The following is a 22,749-nucleotide window of genomic DNA, read 5'->3' as shown; positions in this document are numbered from 1 at the left end:
CTCGCTGGGTCCTGCAGTTCTCTGCTGAATTCACATGCCACTTCCGTTTTACAAAGCAGTTGATTCCTACTGCTCATCTCTTCAGGTCCTGGGCAGATTACAATCACTGCAGAAGACAAGGAGCTTTCAGGAGTTCCCTGAGGCAAGGGACCCAGCTCACCCGTTCAAAGTTGGGATCCGCGTCCCCTAGCTTCATCCATTTGTGCCTGCAGATCTGCTCCATGGAGAGGCGCTTATTCGGATCTAACACCAGCATGTGACGGATCAAGTGCTCACACTCTGCAACAGACAGACAGCCTGCCTTCAGTCTGGCAAGGGAGGCATGGCGGAGCTACGAAGCTAGAAGCAAGAGCAGCGGGCGGACTCCCAGGCTCCCTGCCCCTAGTTAGGTTTCTCTTCTGCCTTGATCCATACCTACTTCACTGCTTACTCCAGAAGGAAACGGGCAAAGCAGACAGATGGGGAAAAGAAGCAATTCAAATGGGGCAGTCTGGTCAATGCCTCCACTAAATCTGACAAGAAAAATGTGGGGCGGACGCAGAAACTCCATTTGTGAGGAGTGTCCCCTTTTACAGAAGAATGAAGAATAAAATGTCTGCTATGGAGATCCAGTGCCTTAGAGGTTCTCAAACTGGTCAGCTCTAACCTCCTATACACACTATTATGTGCGCATCAGTGACTTTGGGGAGGTGTGTGATAGCTCTCTTCACAAGTGAGGGGATCTGAAGTTTCTCATGGCACATGGGACATGGAGGGGGGGGGCAGCATAGGCCACATTACAACTTTCTTTTTTCCTTCCTTCCTTCCTTTCTTTTTTTTTTTCTTTTTTCTTTTTTTTTATTTGTTTTGCTTTTTCTAGACAGGGTTTCTCTGAATAGCCTTGGCTGTCCTGGAACATGCTCTGTAGGCCAGGCTAACCTCGAACTTATAGAGATCCACCTGCCTCTGCCCCCCAATTGCTGGAATTAAAGGCATAAACCACCACCACCCAGCATCTTAGAGCTTTCGTAATGTGAATTAAACTCCAGAGGAACATATAGCCAAGTTCACAGAAATTCGGCCAATGGGTGTTTCTGTCTGGGAACTCATACTCCAGATTATACTGGAGAGAGAACAAAGGGTTTAAAATCAGAAACCTATATTCTGATTTCAAATACCCACTTTAAAAAGTCTCTCACCTGGAAGCTGGATGCTCTGATGACCTGTGGGAGCAGCAGTTATGAGGGTGGTGGTAGGCGATGGCGAGGCCTTAGTAACCCATTATTCCTCATAGCACTGTTTTACTACACAGCCCCAACACAATCCTAAGAGCAGTGTGCTAGCATCCTTTCCACTTTAGAAATGGCCCAGATTAAGCAAAGAGTCCACAGTCACATGGTTTTCAAGTCAGATTCAAACCAACAGTCTGGCTGTCCGCCTGGCTAAATGTGCATGTGTGTGCAGCTCCATTTGCCTATGTGAAAAAGCATGTAGGAAGGAGGTGGTGCTAGGATGTCTTCCTCAGTTGTGTCTATCTTATTGTTTGAGACAAAGCCTCCCATAAACATGAAGCTCAGCAACTCAGTTGGACGAGCTGGGCAGTAAAGCTGAGGTCTTTGCATCCCCACCCTCAGTGTTGGGGTTTCAGGTGTGTACCACCATGCCCACCTTTGCATGAGATAAACACAGCACTGCAAGCACTTCACCCAATGACGCATCTCCCCAACACCTGACCTGGCGGACTTAACCACAACTGTTAGGTTGCCTCAATCCTATGGAGAGCGTGGGGCCCATCTACCCAAACCACCACCACAGTCCTTCACTCAAGCCATCATTGCTTGCTTAGACAACCAGAAAGGAATCCTAAGGGGTCTTTCTGCTTCTGTTCTTGCTCCAGTTACATCCTATTCTCCGTGGGGATTTTTCTAAAGCTAAGGCTAGATCAACACCACTTTAATAATTCTACAATTTCCTCTCATGATCCTCAGAATGAATATCCACAGTCCTGGGCCTCGAGGCTCCTGTTTGCTCACCTAACATAGGCCCCTCTCTCCACTGTCTGACTTCTATGCGTGCTCCTCAGGCCTTCTCATGGTGGGGCCCCGTGCCATGCAGGTAAGGGCTTAACTGTCACTTTCTTGGAAACTCTTCCCTGACCTCTGACATGAAAACAGGCTCAGTTGAGCTTCATCGTGTCATGTGACTTTTCTTTAGGTGAATTATTTAAGGACTTGTCTTGTTTATACTTGCTTACTATCTCTGTCACAATGGAAAGCACACGTCTTTTCTACTGTCATATACAATCTGGAATATCCAATACCAAAAATGATTATTATATCTATTGGAAACTGAGTATCAACTGAATATATGAATAAATATTTACTAAATATTCATCTTAACCAGACAAGTCTATATGGTGAAAATGCTTTCTATTTCATTTAATCTTCATAATAATCCTAGGTTAGGTGCTATGAAGAGCCCCATTTATAAATGAAGAAACAAGATTTTGAAAAGGTAATGCACTCAGCTACCACAAGGCTATGCTCTTGACTACAAATAAAAATATCAATTTGTTTTTGCTTTTGAGCAAAGGTGTATTATTCAAGTGTAGTTCAGATCTGAAAGACTATGTCTCCCCATTCTAAAACTATGTAGCACAGTGACCTATAGCACGGTAGCATCCATGACATATGGGCTTATGGTCTGCAACCACTTGAGAGAGGAGAAAAAAGGTGTTTTTTTTTAATTACTTTATTTATTTATTTATTTAACAATTTATTCACTTTGTATCCCAACTGTAACCCCCTCCCTCACCTCCTCCTGGTCCCACCATCCCTCTCTCCACCCCCCAACTCCCCTTAGTGTACTGAAAAGGAGAAGTCCTCCTCTCCTACCAGCTAACCTTAGCCTATCAAGTCTCACCAGGACTACCTGGATTCTCTTCCTCTGTAGCCTAATAAGGCCACTCTGCCAGGGGGAAATGATCAAAGAGCAGGCAATTGAGTTCATGTCAGAGACTGGCCCTGCTCCTCTTATTAGAGAACTCACTTGGAGACTGAGCTGCCTATGAGCTACATCTGAGCAGGGGGTCTAGGTCCTCTCTATGCATGGTCCTATAGCACACCTCCCATCCTGCCTAGATTTTTTAGGGGTCTGTTGCTATCCTTGTAGAGTTCCTGTCCCCTCTGGGTCCTTCTACCTCCTCCCTTTCCATAAGACTCCTTGCGCGCTGCCCAAAGTCTGGCTGTGGGTCTCTGAATCTACTCAATCCCCTGCTGGGTGGAGTCTTTCAGAGGACATCTGTGGTAGGCTCTCATCCTGTTCCCTTTCTTCGGTGTCATCAGGTGTCTGTCCTGTTTGCCATTCTGAATGAGATTTAAGCACACTCCCCTAGAGTCCTTGTTATTTAGCTTCTTTAGGTCTGTAGCTTTTAGTATGTTTATCCTATGTTATATGGCTAATATCTGCTTATAGGTGAGTATTGAATGGTGGAGAAACACTTGAAGAAATGCGCAATGTCCTTAGTCATCAGGAAAAATTAAAACAGCTCTGGGATTCCAGCTTACACTCACCAGAATAGCTAAGATCAAAAACTCAAGTGACAACACATATTGGAGAGGATGTGGAGAAAGGGGAACCCTCCTCCATTACTGGGTTCATTACTCCTTATTACTCCTCCATTATAACCATTTTGGAAATCAACCTAGTGCTTTCTCAGAAAAACTAGGAACAGTGCCACCTCAAGACCCAGCTATACCACTCCTGGGCGTATACCTGAATGATGCTCCATCACACAATAAGGATATTTGCTCAACTATGTTCATAGCAGCTTTATTTGTAGTAATAGCCAGAACCTGGAAACAACCCAGATGTCCCTCAACGGAGGAATGGATACAGAAATTGTGATACATTTTCACAATGGAATACTATTCAGCTATCAAAAACAAGAAAAGCATGAAATCTGCAGGCAAATGGATGGAACTAGAAAAGAGCATCTTGAGTGAGCTAACCCAAAAGCAGGAAGACACACATGCTATAAAGGGTGCTCTTAATTAATTCCCAGGGCATGCTTTGGAAGTTGTGAGGTTGTTGTTCAAGCCTCTAGATGGCAGTAAACTGTTTCCTATGGTTTTTCCACCAAAATTCAGTACAGGACATCAGGGGACCAAGGCCAAATAATGCTTGTAACAGGCCTGCTTTAAAACAAAGATTTCCTTTTCTAGGCAATTTCTTTAAACAACCAACAAACAGAACCTGTTATACTAAGTCCCAATGCAAACCTCAATACCAGGATTTTGAAACTTCTGTTCAATCACCCTTAACCATTATTTATCCTAGGAGACCCTGAAGACTCTCCACAAAACAAACAAACAAACAAATAAGCCACAGGAAATTATGTACACAAACTTTCATTAATTTTTGATTGTTCAGGGAGCCAAAAGAATTTGAAAAGATTCCCTAGATGTGTACAGGCCGAAGATTAGAGACCTCTGCTTCATGTCAACGGCACAAGGGCAAGGGTGCTGATCCTCTCCGTTATATGGAACAGAAACTGGCAGAGGATCAGAAGCTAATACTTTTCATCTGTTGCAGAGGGTGAAACACGGCCGAACTCGGCATCAAGCCACATTTTCTCCGAGTCACATAGCTCATGAAATTGAATTCAGATGAGATCTGAACACACTACTCTACACAAAATATGAAAAGGCAATGAACACTTCCAAACCACAGGACGTGCAAAAACCACAACCACAGAACACGCAAATGAGCAACAGAAGACTGAGGCAAAGCAAAGGTGTGAGCTGCCCACCCCAGGTGCCACGGTAAAGTGGCTTCTCCTGTGTCCCTTTGCTGAGAGCCAGGACTGCGGGACACAGCAGCAGAGCTGCTTGACTGCTCACGCTAGAGAAGCAGCCCACAGACAACTCCTCATGCTCTCTTCACCGAAATCACCAGGGGCAGGGGAACTCAGTCCCCCTTTGGCGTGATGTGCAGTGTGGACCTGACACACTGAAAGGCTTTTGGATAACCGAGGACTGGGTTTCCAAATGGCCCTACAACTGCAGTGAAGGCTGTCTGTAACTCTATCTGAGATGGCAACTGACATCTTTGTCTTTAAAGAGAATTTTTTTCAAGGAGGCTGAAGGTGTTTGGCTTGAGATGGATACTAAACTAAGCAAAGGTGTGTGTGTGTGTGTGTGTGTGTGTGTGTGCGCGCACGCGTGCGCGCAGGTGAAAAAAACCTTTATATTCATTGAAAGATAGAATTCAATAAAGATTCACCTAATTTCCATGACAAAAGAATAAGTGAAATCATTCTGAGGTTTATTTTTCATGGAGAAAGGTAGAAGATGTAGGCAGGAAGGGACACTCTGGGCTGTTCTCGTCTGAGGGATATTCCACAGACAGGGCTGTGGGCAGATTCTGCTGGCCAAAGATCTGAATGTGGACCATTTGGAATATACCGTACAATGTAGGAAAGGGCTTTCCAGTACCAGCGCTGATGAGATGGAGATGCGAGATCTGGGTGCACAGGGAAGGAGGTGTGTGTCACAGTGCAAGGCCACACTTTAGTCACAGCTACTATCTCATTTTACAGATCAGCATTCTAGGTAACAAGGGACATGATGAACTCCTTGGTCAACTGCCCACAATTCTCAAAACTCCTTAAAAGTGATAAAGGAATGGTCTGTCTATGATGTGGTAATCTCGTTTTCACTAGGAACGTATCATACAGTTGGCATTTAGGAGGTCATTCAAAGACACTCAGACTTATGTTTGAAGGAGAATGGGAACCGTCAAAGATGACATGAATCAGGTCCCCCAAATGGCTGGTGTAAGAACACAGCACCAGTGACTGCGACAAACCTTACTGACAACTGTAATGCTCTAAGGAACCAGCCGTGATAGTGTATGCTTATGCTTTTGGTATATGGGAGCTGGGACAGGACGATCATCAAGGCCAAGTACGTAGTGAACATTGTCCCCAGACCACACAATAACAAACTTGGAGCTTGATGGCTCATGCTGTAAATCCAGCACTTGTAGGCTGACTGCCACAGGTTGAGGCTGCCTGGGCTGTGTGACCAATGCTGGGAGTACCAGGGGAACTGAATTACAGTGTGAAACAGTCTCAAAACAAAGAAAAATGAAAATAGAAAACACCTAAGATGTCAGAGCAGAACAGCCCTTCCCACGTTTCAAGCTGGAATGGCCAGAAAACCATCATTTCACTAAAGATTTAGGTGTGCTGCTGTATCCGGTCAAAACAAGAAAAGGGGGATCAAAGGTCAGCACAGATTCATTCAGAAACTGTTACTACTGTCTCCATTTTTTTTTTAAGATTTATTTATTTATTACGTATACAAATGTGTATTGCATGTACCCCTGCACACCAGAAGAGGGCACTGGATTTCATTTTAGATGGTTGTGAGCCACCACGTGGGTGCTGTAAATTGAACTCATGACCTTTGGAAAAACAGCAAGTGCTCTTAACCTCTGAGCCATCTCTCCAGCCCCATTGTCTCTATTTTTTAAGAAGTTGAAAATCTGAGAAATTAAGAAACTTAGGCAGATAATAAAAGTCTGTTCCTTTTTGTTGTTGTTTCGTTTTTTTGAATAAGCCAGACTCGGGCCAATTTTGAGCTCATGATCCTCCTGTGTCAAGTGTCCTCAGCTTTTGAATTGGGGTTGTTTATTCGACTATTATTGTGTGCATACATGCACACCCTGGCCTATGTGTGGAGGTCAGAGGCTGGTTTTGTGAATCTGGTTCTCTTCCACCTTGAAAAGATGGGTAGTCAGCAGTCCAGAAAACAAACTTGGGTTACCAGGTTTGTCTGGCTAAGGCCTTTCCACTGAACCACCTCATGAGCCCTCCTAGAAAATTCTTAACCTAAATACCATGTTATAAAATAGATTACTATTAGCTGGATGTGGTGGTGGCATGTGTCTTTAATCCCAGAACTTGAGAGGCAGAAGCAAGTGTATCTCTGAGTCTCTGAGTTCAAGGCCAACTTGGTCTACAGAGTGAGTCTCAAGACAGTTTGGGCTACATAGAGAAACACTATGCCAAAAAACAAAACAAAAAGCCCACAAACAAACAAAAAAACCATTATTAGTGAGGCTGGAGAGATGGCTCAGAGGTTAAGAGCACTGGCTGCTCTTCTAAAGGTCCTGAGTTTAATTCCCAGTAGCCACATGATTCACAACTATCTGGTGCCCTCTTCTGGCATGAATGTGTACATGCAGGCAGAACACTGTATACATAATAAATAAATAAATCTTAAAACCACAACACATTATTAGTGTTTGAGGTAGCACCCAGCATAGCTTTAGAAAAGCAAAAGAAAACACTTCTCTTATCCAGCAGATAAGATACTGAGTAAACTCCAAAGGCTGGATCACCACAGAGACTTACAAGCTGGTTCCAAATGGGGCTTGGTGAAATCATGGCTGGAACACTATGAATGAGATGAAAAAGGAGCATGAGGTGAGGAATGACAAGCAGGTGAGCGACATGTTGGGAGCAGGACAACATGAAAAGGTGTGTGTGGAGGGGGTTCACCTGCTGATGATTCAGTGCTTAGGATTAAAGTCCTACTCAAGACTGAACTCAGGTGATTGCGGGGGATGGACACAACAGGCACTGCCAGCCAGGTCAGACAAGTAGAACAGAGTTCTGTGGGATCATGAGAACCTCTGGGCTGATTCCATGAAGGAAAGCCGGGCGTACTTGTACCTTTCAAGTAGCGGCAAAGTAAGGGGCATTGCAAAGCATTGTTCCCTGGTCTGAGGCAGAGGCACGGTCTCAAAGAAATGAAGTCATGGATTCCTGCGACATGCACGGCTCCTTTGAGCTGGAGAAGACATCTGGGTGCCAGAGGGCACTGTAAGAGTGTAAGATACAATTATCCGGAAACCCATGCTTTTCCCAAGTGTGTGGAAAAAGATGTCCACTCTAGTTTCTCTTAGAATAACACACATGCTTAAATGCATATGTGATTCCAAGTGTTCAGCACCAAGGTCTATATTTTAGACAATTTTATCATGTTTCTTAGCAATGTCTACCTCTTAGTAATAGATTACTTTTACAGCAATTCAAATTTCAGAGAGCTCTATTTTTCTATCAAAATCCAAAATGAGAAGAAAAATTAATTGGCAGTCAAATCTCTAAAACATCCATTTCCATGGATAATGAACAACTTTTGGAATTTGCCACCAGTTAAATTGCATTTCGGGATCTGGATTTGAGTTGGCACTGCTGCCAAGCTCTGTGCAAGTCAGGGATCAGAACAGGGAACAGACCCTACAGACACACAGCTCGCCAGAGGGCTGCAAGGAGCCTCCACACAGAGCCACGTGGCTGTCAGGAGTCTGCGATGCTTTATACGCTCTGGACTTACAGATGTTTGTGACTCAGAGCGTCTCAGTAATGCTGATTGCTTTTTTCCAAAAAGAAAAACCACAAATAAAACATTCTCATATTCCCTCCCTACTTGGTCTTTCTGTCTCTTCCCCTCCCCACTGCCGTGTCTTTGAAACCACTTCTCACTAGGGAGCCCAGGCTGGCACTGAACTTGCTCTTGTCCCTTCAGGTGGTGGGGCTACAGACATGCGCCATCACACCTGGCTCTGCAAATTTCGTCTATAAACACAAAATAAAGTCTGCCGTGATCCTTTTAGAAATAATGAAAAGCTACATGAATTTTAAGAACAGCTTTATGTTCTGGTTCTTACCTTTTGTTAAGAAGTTGTCTACAGCTAGCAGTCCCCATTCTGCTGTGGACTGCGCCCTAGAAACGACTTTCACCACTCTGCACAGGAAGTCCCATCACTGCCAACTGCCAGCAGCAGGGAAACTTATCTGACTTGGTCCTCTTTCAAATCTACATAAAGGTGGGGTGGGGTGTCTCTGGCCTTTAATCCCATCACTTGAGAAGCAGAGAAAGGTGGATTTCTGTGAGTCTGAGGCCAGCCAGGTCTACACAGTAAGTTCTAGGACAACCAGGGCTACATAGAGTAACCCTGTCTTGAGACTCCCCACATCCCTCTCTCCAAAAAAAAAAAAAAAAAAACTAAACAAAGAAGGAAAATAGTCTTTAAAAATTTTTTGAATATTTTTACTTATTATTATCACCAATATTATTGCTTTTTTAAAATTAATAATTTTATGCCTGTGGGAATTTTATTACACGTATGTTTGTGCACCTCATGCATACAGCACCTGTGGAGGCCAGAGACAAGGTTAGATCCCCAGGAACGCCAGCTGGAGATGGTTGTGAGCTACTTTGTGGGTGCCTGAAATCCAACTCAAAGCCTCTGGAAGAGCAGCCAGTGCTCTTAACTGCTGAGTCACTTCTCATGACCCTTGTTGCCTTGTTTTATTTTGCTTTTTTGTTTGTTTTTTGGAAACACGGTTTCTCTGTGTAGCTCTGGCTGGCCTGGAACTCACTCTGTAGACCAGGCAGCCCTCACACTGCCTGTCAATGCCTCCCAAATGCTCACTACCTCCTGACTTGCTTTTGCTTTTAATACATACAAGATTTCACTATATATTGCAAGCTGGCCTTGAACTCATAATCCTCCTGTCCCCACCTGCCCCAGAATTTGGGATTACAGGCAAACATGGACCACCATATCAAGTTTATAATTTAAAATTTGATTCACCATTACCAAAGCAGAAATGCATACACATTTCTAAATCCAAAGATAAAGGACTGATTATTTAAAGCAGTATTTATATTTCAGCATTTTAGAAATTTAATATTTAGAAAGTTTAGTATTTCTGTAGTAACCTAAACCAGCAGTTTGTTCTCTTAGAGAAAACCTGAGTTTGGTTCCCAGGACCCACACGTCAACTCACAGCTACTTATAACTCCAGTTCCAGGGAATCTGATGTCTTCTTCTCGCCTCCAACGGCTCCAGGCATGCACAAAGTGCATGCACATATATGCAAGCAAAACACCCACATAAAAACAAAATAAAAATCTAAAGGGATATTGTAATATTAAGAAAGTGTGTAGAGTTTTTTTTTCCTTTCATCCTTTTGAAAAGCTAAGGACTATCTTCATTTTTTCACTTCAATAAGCTTTTGTTGACCTCCAACTACATACAGTGAGCAGCAGCATTTAGACCGCATGATAAAATTACTGTGTTAAATATGACTCTCATCACCATTGGTTTCTGTAACTGTGAGCACAATATTCTACAGCAGAGAAAGAGAGTTCTCATCAGGAATTGTAAGCACTTTAGTGGCTAAACACAGAAGCTGTACAAAAACAGTTCAGACAGAGCCAGTGGTGAAGGCCTTCTGTCAGCAGAGGGAGACAGCGAGGGAGGCCTTAACCCATGTATTTCAACCCATCAGACAAACACCTATTTCAATTCTCTCCCTCTTCCTTCTCCCGCCATGTCCTCATTTCCTGTGAGGGTAGATGGGGCTAGTAACAGTGTTGGAGCACATAACCAGGCAAGCACCCTGCCTCTGTTCAGGTAGTTGGGCCACAGACAGAGTTGGGATTCAGAAATTGGGAGATCCTGGTTAAGGGCTAAATATACCCCAATTTGGCTGTTGTGCCAACCTTGAGAAGACCCCTGCTGGCCATACTGCTTGCTAGAGGCTGCCCATGTCATAGCTCATGTGTGGAAGGGCACGCTGCTCTTGTCACTGCAATGGGGTTGAAGTCTGGCTCAGTTGCACCCCAGAGTACTTGCTCCTAATCAAGTAGTTTTTAACATCTGAATTTAAGCTCCTGTGTGTGGTGGGTGGGTGGGTATGTTGGAAGGGGAACTTAAGTCGTCAGGCCTTTATCTGCAGGGCCATCTCATGGCCTCTTCTTTGATATCCACTCCAGCACTCTCCTCGTACTTTGAATAGCTTGCCAGGTATGTATTTACCAAGAACTAAATGTAACTGAAAATGGTCAGGTGTTCTCTGATGCCAGACTGCCAAGGCTCAAAGCTTAGTTCTGGCATTTATCAAGTGAGGACACCTCTTAACCCTAGTGTGCCTTCATTTTTGCACAAATCAAATGGCATCGTTCAGCATCTCTCAGGGGATAGACAGCCTGCTGAGCACTAGAAAGTTCTATCAGCTGTGTCTAGTACACAGGACCCCAATGTTAGTTGTTACCCAAAAGCCACCCAAGCATCAAGCTCTACCTGGACCTTTCTTTCTCCATTTTCCTATAAAGAGTTTCTGTAATTCAGAAAACAGTTCACTTGGAACGGATGAACAGAACAGTATCAACACTCTGTCATGGGAACAGTGAGATGCCTGCCTCACTCTCACAAACAGGTCTAGCTTTGCTTCCTTTTGTGTTTTAAACAGATCTCATAGATCACAGGTTGGCCTTGAAAGGGGCATAGAGCTGAGGGTGACCTGTATCCTCCTGCCTCTGCCTTCCAAGTGCTGGTATTACAGGTCTGTGGCACACACCCAGCTCTCTAGCATGAGATGTGTTCCCTGTGTGTATGGACACCAAAGCACCACAGGTTTTTCTCTTTAGATGGACAGCAGACCTCCAAAGACACCCTGCTGCACCCGAAGCCCAGCAGGCACGTGACGCCCATTCCCCGTCCCATTCCTCTCCACAAAGTGCTTTTCGCCACAGTAGACACTATGTGGTTCTTGATGAGTAAGCTGATGAGGCAGTTACTTTCCTCTAAGTGGAAGCTTTCTGGCAGTAGCTGCAGGCCATATTCTCCATCAGAAGCTTTATGTAAGCGGGGTCTTGCATTCCCAGTGATAAAATGCTTATGCAATATTACAGCTAATTAAGTCCCAATGAAGTCTAATCAATAAGGACTCAAAAATATTGCCCACAAGAGATCTCAATGCACTCAGCATCGCTGCAGTTTCTTCATGGCAAATTAATTTTCCTTCCGTTAAGTAAATGATCTGACTATGCTTGCTCATAGGTGGTATTTAACAGGAGAATCCATGGATTTAAAATGTATTATTAGGAAGTGAATCTAGTAACCAAATGCCTACATTGCTGGCTTCCATCAATGGACGAAGTCAGATGAAGCCTCTGCTGATACTGGTCAGACCAGGTCTCATGTTGTATGAGTTCAGGAAACTGAGTCCCCTCATTGGCATGTGGCTAAGGCTGAAACACTACTTGAATGACAGCTCTGAGCTCTGGGTTGATCCAAGAAGCTTCACTCAAAAAACACCAGCCTGTGCCAAACATAATTTACTAGCGACTAGAGAGCCAACTTTACAGTAATCAAATAGTTGTTTTTATTTTGTGTTTTGTTTTTCCCCTCCACTGTGAGATGGTTCCACTATGTAGCCCAGTCTGGCCTCCACCCCACTATGTAGCCAGTGTTGGCTTCAACTCACTTGTGTGTCTCCTGTTTCAGCCTCCTGAGTGCTGGGATGACAGACTGGAGAGAGCTGGTTCAAAATACCTTTTCAAGCTAACCAGAAGTCACTTGATCTAGTCATCTACATAACGCAATATTATACAATTCCTTTACTGAATAAGACCATCAGTGAGTTACCTACCACTTTAATAATACAACAAGGAAGATTCTACAGTTAAGTAGTAAGTTCTTTCTCGATTTTCCTTTTTTGAGGGGGTGGGACTTGAGGCGGCATCTCTGTTGTGTAGCCCTGTGCAGGAACTTGCTATGTAGAGCAGGCTGGCCCCACCCTCACAGAGATCTGTCTGCCTCTGCCTCCTGAGTGCTGAGATTAAAGGTGTGGGGTGCAGCACCATATGCCCAGCGCTGTGGTTTCTTCTATATTTCATTCAAAACATTTGCTGAAAATATATGTATGTCCTGCCAGGCGCTGGGCTCCAAAAGATGCAGCTGTGTAAATGTGACGTGCTGTCCCGGGGCTTGGGGAGAAGAGCCCATAATAAACTAGGTGATATAAAATCACTCCAGCCCAGAAGAAATGCTGCTTAACAGTATGTGAGCTTAGTAGCTCTCAGGACACCCATGGAAGACTGCTTGTGTCCAACAGGGTTTGACACACTGTGTGAGGACAACTTCATCCCACAGTTACTGCAGAAAAGAATCTTCAGATTCTTGAAACAATGTCCATCTGCTGAGCCTGGTCTCTCACACTGCTGGTGACACTCTGGAATCCAAGTAGGCCAGAAAAGGATAGTGGATTTCACATGCTAATGTGGGAGAATGATCCCAGCCTGGAGTGAGCTTCTACATCTTTTTGCAGAAATCAGTAAGCTCAGTTCAAGTTGGTAACAGACTGAGAACAGGCCTTGTGCCTAAGGACGATCCTCAACTAAACTGCCCTTATGGAACAGTGATGGAAACAGAAAGAGAGCGACAGCAGACCTGACAATTCCGACCTCCACAAAAGGAGCCAAGTCCAGGTGAGTCACAACTATGCCCAGAGACAGCAAGCTGACCCAGGGCCAGACTCTCGACATCCTTCCCTTGAATCAGAATTCCATGATACTTGGAGGATATCTTTGCTGAGGACGAGAACGAGTGTATAGAAAGATGGCAATTGTCAACTCATTTCCTACATTGGTTCATTTCTCATTTTCTGCACTTAATCTTACAGAGTCGTCTTTTATTCTACTCAGGGAATTTCCTCTCTGGGATTATAGAATGAGAATATTTAGGACAATAAGGCTGTCATTCTTAGAATCTTTCAGCTTTTATGATAACTTACTAAGAGTGTGGCTTTAGCAGTTATTTGCCAGGAGCTATTCTCAGCAGCTTTGGGAAGGCCTGATTGAGCAAGAACCTCTGCCATGGTGTGGGAGGCGGGGGTGGAAGACAGAGGAGATCCAAACCACTCACAGGAAATACTTTGGACACTGGAAAAGCAGAGGAAATGGTTTATTGTCTGCCCCTTTTTGCAACAGTGAGGTGGAGCAGAACAATACAGCATCTGAGGGGTGGGTAAGCTCTGCTCATCAGTGTGGCTTTCACAAGGAAACTCATTTTTCTAAACTTCACCAGCAAGCAACAAAGCAATATATGGTAACAATTCCAGAGTGTAGGCACATAGTTAAAGCAGATGAAATATAGGAAAATACTTTATAAATACTATCCCAAGGCCTGGGAATATAGCAGTGGAGAAAACCTAAACTGTTTTCATCAGCTGCTGATGAAGTGGGAGGTGGAAGACAGCAATTGCTACAGCATGTGAAGTCAGACAAGCGTTAAGACAGCCAGGACTATGAAAAACACTGGTGGTGGCTGCGGGGTCAGGAGAGGCTTCAGTGCCCACCTGGAGCGACAGGAGAGTGTGTTTGCCGAGTCTGAGAAATGGCAAGGACCTTCTTGACTAAAGCCCAGGGCCTGAGGTCAGAAAACAGAAAACAAGATGGGGCGGGGGCAGTGAGTGCTGCAGGAGTCACAATTGTGTACATTTGTGATCTCTCTTTTTTTGTTTGTTTGTTTTAGGTCTTACTATGCAGACCAGGCTGGCCTTGATTCACCTGCCTCTGAGGGCTGGGGTTAAAATTATGGACCACCACAGCCATCCTGATTTTAAGATTAAATGAAAGCCCCTGGGACACAGGAGGATTTCACTCAAAGAATCAGTATGTAGTAAATGCTGCTTGGTGCCAGACACTCTGGTAGATTCTAAATAATTATGGGAAAGATGTTTTGTTTTCAAATACTCTAAGTTCAGAGTTTGGTGTGGAAGGTATATAATGAAAGAATTAATTACAACAGATTTGTTGGAGTCTACAAGAGTGAGTAGAATGGAGTCTGGAAAGAAGGAAGTATCGGGCAGAGGAAAATGTTCCAGAAGAGATGACATTCAAGGAAACAGAAGTGATTTGGGGAGAGGTTATAGCTGGGAGTTGGGGATCTAAGAAAGGCAGAGGTCAGCTCCCAAAGGAGTTCTATTGCCACCATTTTACAAAAACACTGGTTGTGAGATCAATTCACAAAGTTGCAGCCAGCATCTAAAGAACAGAATAAAATATATCGAAGTATGATGCCAATAGTAAAAATGAGCTTTGCCCTTTAAAAAATGCTGGAGGGTGGCTGGTGATATTGACTGACAGGTTGAAGCCCTAGATTTGACCACAGTACTGGAGCAGAGCAGCTCTTGGGTGAGGCTGGTGACATGCCGGTAACCCCAGCACTCAGGAGACTGAGGCAGATGGATCTTGAGGTTAAAATCAACCTGGGGTATAAAATAGAGTGAGATGGTCTCAAGACAGTATATTTTGATTTTTCAATGTGAGTATATGTGTATTCTAGGTTACCTAAAAAGTATATTTTTATTATGGTTGTAATAAAAATACTTGCAATTCAGTGCTTTAGGCATACTAGGAGTAAACTTTAAGGCAATGGTAAACCATTGAACATTTTCCACTACAACATAGTATGATCAGATTTGTGTGTATGCATATGTGAGGCTTGGTGTAGTTTCTTATTCATGTCTGCAAAGGTTTCTCCATGCAACAGCATGGAGAATAGACCAGGATACATACTGTCTAATTTTGGCAAGAGAAGAAAGTTGACAGCACGTTCTATATGAATGGCTACAGGAATGGAGGATTGACGGTACAGCCCTCAATGACTAATTTGCTCTGGTGATGCTAAGAGAAGAAACAATCAAGACTTGTTTCTGCCAAGCCTCAGAAGGGGACAGCATTCACTAGGACAGTGGGCACCAAATAGAGCAAACTTGTGGATAGGGAACGAAGTGCATTTTGGAAAATGTTTTAATGATGTGATTTCAAGATATAAAAGGAAGACCCTGATTAATAGCCTGTGGTGGAATGCCTGCCTAACATCCTCAGGGCCCTGGGCCCAATTCTCAGCATTACAAAACAACAAGGGTTTGTTTTGTTTTGTTTTAAAAGATGCTAGATAGCAAATGGTTGGATATATACCCCTAGACCTCAGAGGAGAGAATTTGAAGACAGGTAACTGGGGGGCTAACAGTGATCAGTGAAGCCATGGCAGCAAATAAGAAGGCTCAGAAAAATTATGTGAACAAGAGATATGAAGAATTAAGAGAGAATGAAAAATCTGGCAGAGATAACTAAAATAGTACACTCAGGAGACAGAGGACACATATCTCAGAAGCAGCAAGAAAAATGAGCTTCAGAAGACAGTGAAAAAAACCTTAACCAAAAAAAAAAAAAAAAAAGAACGGGCTGGAGAGATGACTCAGTGGTTAAGAGCACTATCGGCTCTTCAAAAGGATCTGGGACCCGGGTTCAATTCCCAGCACCCACATGGCAGCTCACAACTGTCTGTAACCCCAATTCCAAGGGATCTGACACTTCACACTAATGTACATAAAATAAAACTTTTTTTTTTTAAAAGAGCAATTCCAGATAGTTGGGTGACTAAGGCAGAAGGATTACTTAAGCTGAGAGTTCAAAGGCAACTTAGAAAACACCGTGAGACTTTGCTGGGGAGAGAAAAAAAAAAAAAAAGAAAACCTGATGAGACACCTCAACAAAGATGTACAGATAGCAAATAGGCAAAATGAAAAGATGCCCAGAATCACAGAGCCAGAGCTACAAATTAAAGACACCACCACATACCTGTGAGAGGGGAACAAGCCCAGCAAGCTAAACAGGCAAAGGCTGGCAAGTCGGGAAGCAATAAGAACTCTCATTCACAAGGAAGCTCTCAGGAAAGCAGCTAGGCAGTGGTACAGACCTAAACAAGCTCTTGCCATATGGACTCACAGCCATGCTCCTTGGTGCTTACTCAAGTGAACTGAAAATGTGCATCCATACAAAAATCTGCACAAGGATATCACATGAACCTCAGTTACAATTGTCAGAACTGGAAAGCAACCGCAACAGTTCTCAGTGGGCAAAAGGATAAACTGTGGTGCACCCAGGCAAGGGAGTATTATTCAGCACTAAAGGGAAACTAGCAAGACACACCAACTGTATATGCCCATACATGAAAGGGCAATACAAAAAGCCACACAACACATGAAGTTTCCAACCATATCACATTTGGAAAAGTAAAAACATATGGAGGCAATGAAAGGACCAATGTCTGCCACTGGGGAGCGAGAGAAGAGGAGGGAGAAACAGGAAACACATACGGGATCATCCCAGAGCTGGAGCTACTCTGTCTGACCTGATCATGGTGGATAAATGTCTTATACACTTGTCCAAGTCCAGCCAATTCACACTCCCACAGTGAACCCCAATGTAAACTACAGGCTCTGAGTGATGGGGCTTTTGTGTGTGTGTCAAGTGGAATAAGTGAAACAAGTGAATTACTTCATGTGCATAAGTGCATGTGTGTGGGTATGTATGTGTGTGTAGCAGGGAAGCTGTGGCAGATGAGACAAAGGGCATATGGATATCTTCTGTTCCTTCAGCTTAATTCTGCTGTGAACCTAAAGCTGTTCTAATTTTTTTTTCTAGTAGGGAATGGTAAAATGCAGTCACCATGACAACAGAAAATGCAGCTACTGGTAGGACACCTGATAACCAGGTCTAGAGCCACCCAGTCAAGCCAGAAAGAGTCAAGGCTTCCCCTCCTCTCCTGCTGTGTGCGTATATCTGCTCCCTGCTGGGCAACCTGAGCCTCAGCAGTGGCTCCACTCTTCTACAGCCAGCATTCTGTTCTCTGTCCTCTGCCTCAGCCTCCCAGAACATTTTCACTTGTCCAGGAACACATTCCAGCTTTCCTCTCTAACCATTCTTCTGACCCTCTTCACCTTCCTTATTTCTAAACATCCTAGACACTAGACACCTCTCACCTTGACAGTGACTGGTAGCATTTGTTGCAGAAGTTTTGGTTTATGATATGTAAACATGTTTTTGCTTTAATCCCAGGTGTGGGATGCGACACTGATTCAAATGGTCCATGGCAGCAGACTATTTGCCTCATGTGGCCTCTGACAGGGAATTTGCCAGCTGCAGATAGTTTAAACCTGAGGACTCTGGGAAGGAAATAAATGCCAGAGCCCAGAGAATGTTGGGCTCGAGAAAGAAAGTTGCTAGTGCTTCTCCCCTGCTGCTCCTGGTGGTTCTCCCCTGCTGCTCCTGGTGGTTCTCCCCTGCTGTTGCCAGTTGCTGTTGCTGCAGCATGATGAGAAGACGTTGGAGATGTCCTGAAAGAACACTGGACTTGCCCCTAAACAGGAAGCAGCTATGGAAAGCTACGTACACTCTCCCCAGCAACCTTCTTTTTCTCCCACCCAGTGTTGGGGTGTGAGAAGGGATTGGGGTGGAGAAGGGAGAAAGAGGCATAAGAAGCGTAAATAGAATAGTTTTAAACAGCACGCCTTCAAGCATTGGAGTATACACTGATGATGCTCAAATAGAGATTCTAGGCCAGAACTCATTCCTCTTTAGCTGCTGGCCAGAAACTAGTTTAGATAGCTAATAGGTACCTTAAACTTGACATTTCTAAAACATCTCCCCAAAATTTTAACTATTTTCCCTCAGTTATCCTCATTTCAGCAGATCCATCCTTTCTGTTGCTCAGGTAAAAACCTTAGGGTTACCTGTAACTATTCTCTCTTTAATAAAATCCAGTATCAAACATTATTGGAGACAGACTGCATGGGTTCACCTTCTAGCTCAGCTACTTATTAGCTGTGTTACATAGGGACACTTGCTTAACCTCTCCTAGCCTTGGTATCATCTGTGGAGTGTAGTAACAACCTTATGTAGCTCATAATACTTAACGGAGCTGATGTTTGAAAAGTGCTTTCAACATGCCGGCCGTTCAGCATGCAGGAGTGTTCCCAGTCTGGAACAGCCACACGGCATTCCAGTGTGCTCTCAGGCCCCTGCCAACCAGGCTCCTTTACCAGCAGCACCTTCACTGAGCCTGCCCTGCCCCACACTGCCCTGCCCTACACTGCACAGCACCGCACTGCACTACAAACCCCTTTCAACAAGCAACATAGCCACTGCAGGCATTGTCTTTAAAAGTCACTGCAAAATGTTTTCAACTTATGTTTGAAATTTTTCATAATAAAAATATAGTAAAAAAAAAAACCCCACAAGTCAGACCATACCATTCTCTCTAGGAGCCTCTAATTCTTCCCTTCCAAGAGTAAAGGCAAAAGTTTACGCTGCTGATGACACACGAAAGTAAGTTCCTTCTCAACTCTCCGACTTCTGTCTTCACCTGAACTCCTACACTTGGGCACACTGTCAGCTGCTCCCTGGGGCCTTCAGGCTCTGATTCTCCTGCATTCTTTCTTTCTGGTTGTCCCTAAAATGTCACAATTTCCAACTGTACCTCTTTGAATGATCTCTCCCCCACCATCCTAAAGGTTCCTACTTCATTTTCTTGTAGCATCATTTCCTGATATATGACCTCCCAAGTTCTCAGTTCTGAGATGACTCAGTTAAGCATAGCCCACATTCCACCCACTTATTCTAAAGGTGTGCATATTCTCCTTAAGAGGAAGTAGTTAGACAGAAGGTACCACTCTCTAGAGTGGCTCAGACATGACCTCTTATATGCACAGAAATGGTGACAAAAAAACTCAATCCAACCAACCAAACATACTCACCCCTCCCCCAAACTGAAGCTGAACCCACACAGGTTCTGCATTGTCTGCTAACTGGGGTTCTGGTATCTGTTTTCAGTGTTAAAATTTCCCCAAGCATATTCTCCTACTGCCCACTTGCTCAAAAATGTTTTTTAAACAATTTGAATCTGAAGGTAGACTACAGAACTAGGAAATGAGAGCTTATCAACAAAGACACAAAGACTGCTCTGTCCCGGGCATCCTCGCCAACACAGGCACTCCTGCACCACAGTGACAGGGTGTGGGGAAGAAGGGTAAAATACAAACGTTGTTACCACCGTGGCTACATGATGGCACCAGTGACTCCATAAACATCAGTTAATCTAATCTGCATAGTCAGGGGCTCAGACAAATTGGTACTGAGCAGGGCCCAGATCAAGCCCAGATCCCTGGGCCAATGCTGGTGGCTTGTTTTGCTCCTAAGGAAACTTGCTTGAAGTAACTGGGGCAATATTTACCCAGCATCTACACTTCTGAAATCACTTAACATGCCTGACTCTCCATGAACCCAGTCATAGTTTTGTGCTGGCAAGTCCCTTACCTGTGGACATAAAAAATGGGATGCGGAACTTTCCACTCAGCACCCGGGCCCGCAGGTTCTGCAGTGTGCTCCCATCAAATGGCAGGGCACCACACACAAGCACATAGAGGACAACTCCAAGACTCTGCATCCCAAACAGAGAGTATGGACAGTTAATTGCATCAGAGTAAAGAAAAGAGGCCATTAGTGTATGTGAAGATGATGGAACCAACTTTTCCTTCTTCCTTTATGACATAATATGGGTCATTGTCAAGGCCAATTATCTTCAGAGCAGTTAACACTCTTTGCTTCCAGACATGAATTTAGAGTGAGATCCCGAATATCTCTCAGAACCCAGCCTCTTGGAAAGAATAATCCCTGTTCTTGGCACAGGAATCGCCCACTCAGGCCCTCACAGGGTTCTTCTGCAGATGCAATGGGAGTTGTTGAAATCCAAGGCTCATGAGAGATGGGTGCTGAGGAGAGACGGTGCCTGGGCAAGGGTGTGCAAGTACATATGAAGATGCTCTCCATGCGCACATGGCACTATGCCTCCACAGCAGGACAGCGGTCATCTGGAGCGGGGAAGAGGCAGTAAGAAGGGAAGTACTTACCCAGATGTCTACTTTGGGCCCATCATACTCCTTCCCTTCGAAGAGCTCTGGAGCGGCGTAGGGAGGGCTGCCACACCATGTCTTCAGCAGCTGCCCAGGAGTGAAGAGGTTGCTGAAGCCAAAGTCTAGAAAGGCAAGTGGACAGCACTCACGTCAGCAACCCAGCAGACACTGCTCCCTGGTTTGTGGAGCACAGGGCTAGGTCACCAAGCTGAAATAGCAAGTCTAGGAAGAAAGCGGCCAGCCACTTGAGCTTGGAAGAACTGGGGGATAGGTCAGGTGCAGCACCTGCCTTGCATGTGTGGGCCTGGAAAATGAAGGGGAAGGAATATAGGGGAGGTGAAGGGAGGGGAGACCCATATTGGGAAACATTTTTAATTGTATGGACTCTCTACCCCCAGCTTCACTGGCTGGCCTTGAATTTATGGCATGCTCCATGCCTTTGCCTCTTGAGTATTGGGATTACAGGTATGAAGTACCACCCAGATGAAAGTACTGGCTGTGTGCTTAAGCCTTGGAGTCCAGTGCACAACTAAAAGCAGGGGAAATCCTCTCAGCCGCCTTCATTCTTCATCTGTCCTATAGACTCTGAGACACTGTCTTCTATAAGAACACAGGTTGGACTGATACACCTCTAGCAACAGATCTACCCACAAAGCAGCAGTGACTTTGTCTTCTGGATATAGTTATATTGCTTGATCTTTCTTTCTCGTTTTCACCACATCTGATTTGTCAGAGCCCACAGGTTGGCCTAGCACTTGACATACATGGATGCCTCCGCAACAGGGCTCCAAATTTTCATATGACATTTTACAAACACATTTATGACCACTTAAAAACTAGGCAATGTGGCATTGTTATTACTGAAGTGATGTATTCAAAATAAAGAAAACGCAGTTTACTTATAAAATGAACAAAGAACATTTATATTAACTTCAACTCTGTTTTAACAGCCCCCATCTCCATTATTTTCTCTTCTTCCCACTCATCTAAGAAGTTCAAGAACACAAGAGGAGCCAGTCTTTGGGAACAATTCTAAGATATCACAAAAGAATGGCAAGCTTGCTGTGCATGGTGACACACCTTTAACCCAGAACTTGGGAGGCAGAGACAGACAGAGCTGGACAACATAGAGAGTTCCACGCCAGCCACAGTCACACAGTGAGACACTGTCAAAGCAAACAAACAAACAAAGGCAGATCCAAAGATAAAGGCCCCGGAACATACATATTTGATTTCTGGACAGTCCCTGTGTCAGGCTGAACTACCTCTTGCCCCAGGCACAATACACTCCCTATAACCCAAGCAACTTCAAGTCTCCATACCTTCCCTTCTCCAACACCTTTCCTCTTCTGCTGGCAGCTCTGTCTCCTTTGGCCCTCAGCACTTCTCAGTCTAACTAGCTGGAGAAGGAGTTTTCCAGGAGTTGGGGTTTTGATTGACTTTCAGTTTTTGTATCTCCTTGGGGCTAACGCATTAGGTCCCTCAGCTTCTAATCTCATCAGTATGGGAGAGTTCCCTTTATGAGTTCCTGTTCTGGATTCCCAGTACCTGCTTGGAAAGAGACCAATAAACCTGCTCTTCTGGTGATGCTCCCACGAGGCTCACTAATGGTGGACACACCTGTCACTAAAGACTCCTGCATCATCTTTAGCACTTCTCTCCTTTTCCCCTTTGAGTTGGATAATAACTTCTTCCTTGTGTATCTTGGATCTATCTCTCCTGTTTTGTTTCCATCTGTCATCTTTTTAAAAAATTTATATTGGGGGAAAGGGTATATGCACAAGTCTCTGTAGGTGCTCATGAAGGCCAGAGGGAACTGGATCCCTTGGAGAAGGAGTTACAGGCTTTTGGGGAGCTGTCTGACATAGGTGCAGGGTTTTGAACTCTGGTCCTCACAATCAAACAGCAAGTATTCTGCATTGTTAAGCCATCTTTCCAGCCCCCATTCCTGCCTATCATCTTACCTTTCTCACTTCTGATCAAGATTCACTATGCTTCCTATCGATATCACTTAATTTCCCTTTAAGCTATTCATTCAGAGCCCAGTGACTGTCACACAAAATCAGATCCTGTTATCTTCTTGCTCAAGAAAAGAAAAGAAAAGAAAGAAAGAAAGAAAGAAAGAAAGAAAGAAAGAAAGAAAGAAA

General features: G+C 44.3%; 1 protein-coding gene across 5 annotated transcripts in view; it reads right to left on the bottom strand.

Annotated features, from left to right (window-relative positions):
- Sik3 (SIK family kinase 3) overlaps nucleotides 1–22,749 on the bottom strand; it is a 205,875-nt gene that overhangs the window by 29,229 nt on the left and 153,897 nt on the right. For all 5 annotated transcript variants that reach the window (XR_008721798.1, XM_055621928.1, XM_055621929.1 and 2 more), the window contains exons 5-7: nucleotides 20,600–20,724; nucleotides 20,007–20,130; nucleotides 161–279 (exon numbers count right to left, since the gene is read on the bottom strand). Coding sequence is in view for 4 of the 5 variants with exons in the window: in XM_055621928.1 (XP_055477903.1) it covers nucleotides 161–279; nucleotides 20,007–20,130; nucleotides 20,600–20,724 (368 nt within the window). In the remaining variant the exon portion in view is untranslated. The remainder of the gene's footprint in view (nucleotides 1–160; nucleotides 280–20,006; nucleotides 20,131–20,599; nucleotides 20,725–22,749) is intronic.

The sequence above is a fragment of the Psammomys obesus genome, unplaced genomic scaffold (assembly GCF_907164565.1).
Source record: "Psammomys obesus unplaced genomic scaffold, mPsaObe1.curated_primary_1811, whole genome shotgun sequence".
Classification (NCBI taxonomy): domain Eukaryota; kingdom Metazoa; phylum Chordata; class Mammalia; order Rodentia; family Muridae; genus Psammomys; species Psammomys obesus.
This window is presented reverse-complemented; position numbering and strand designations above follow the sequence as displayed.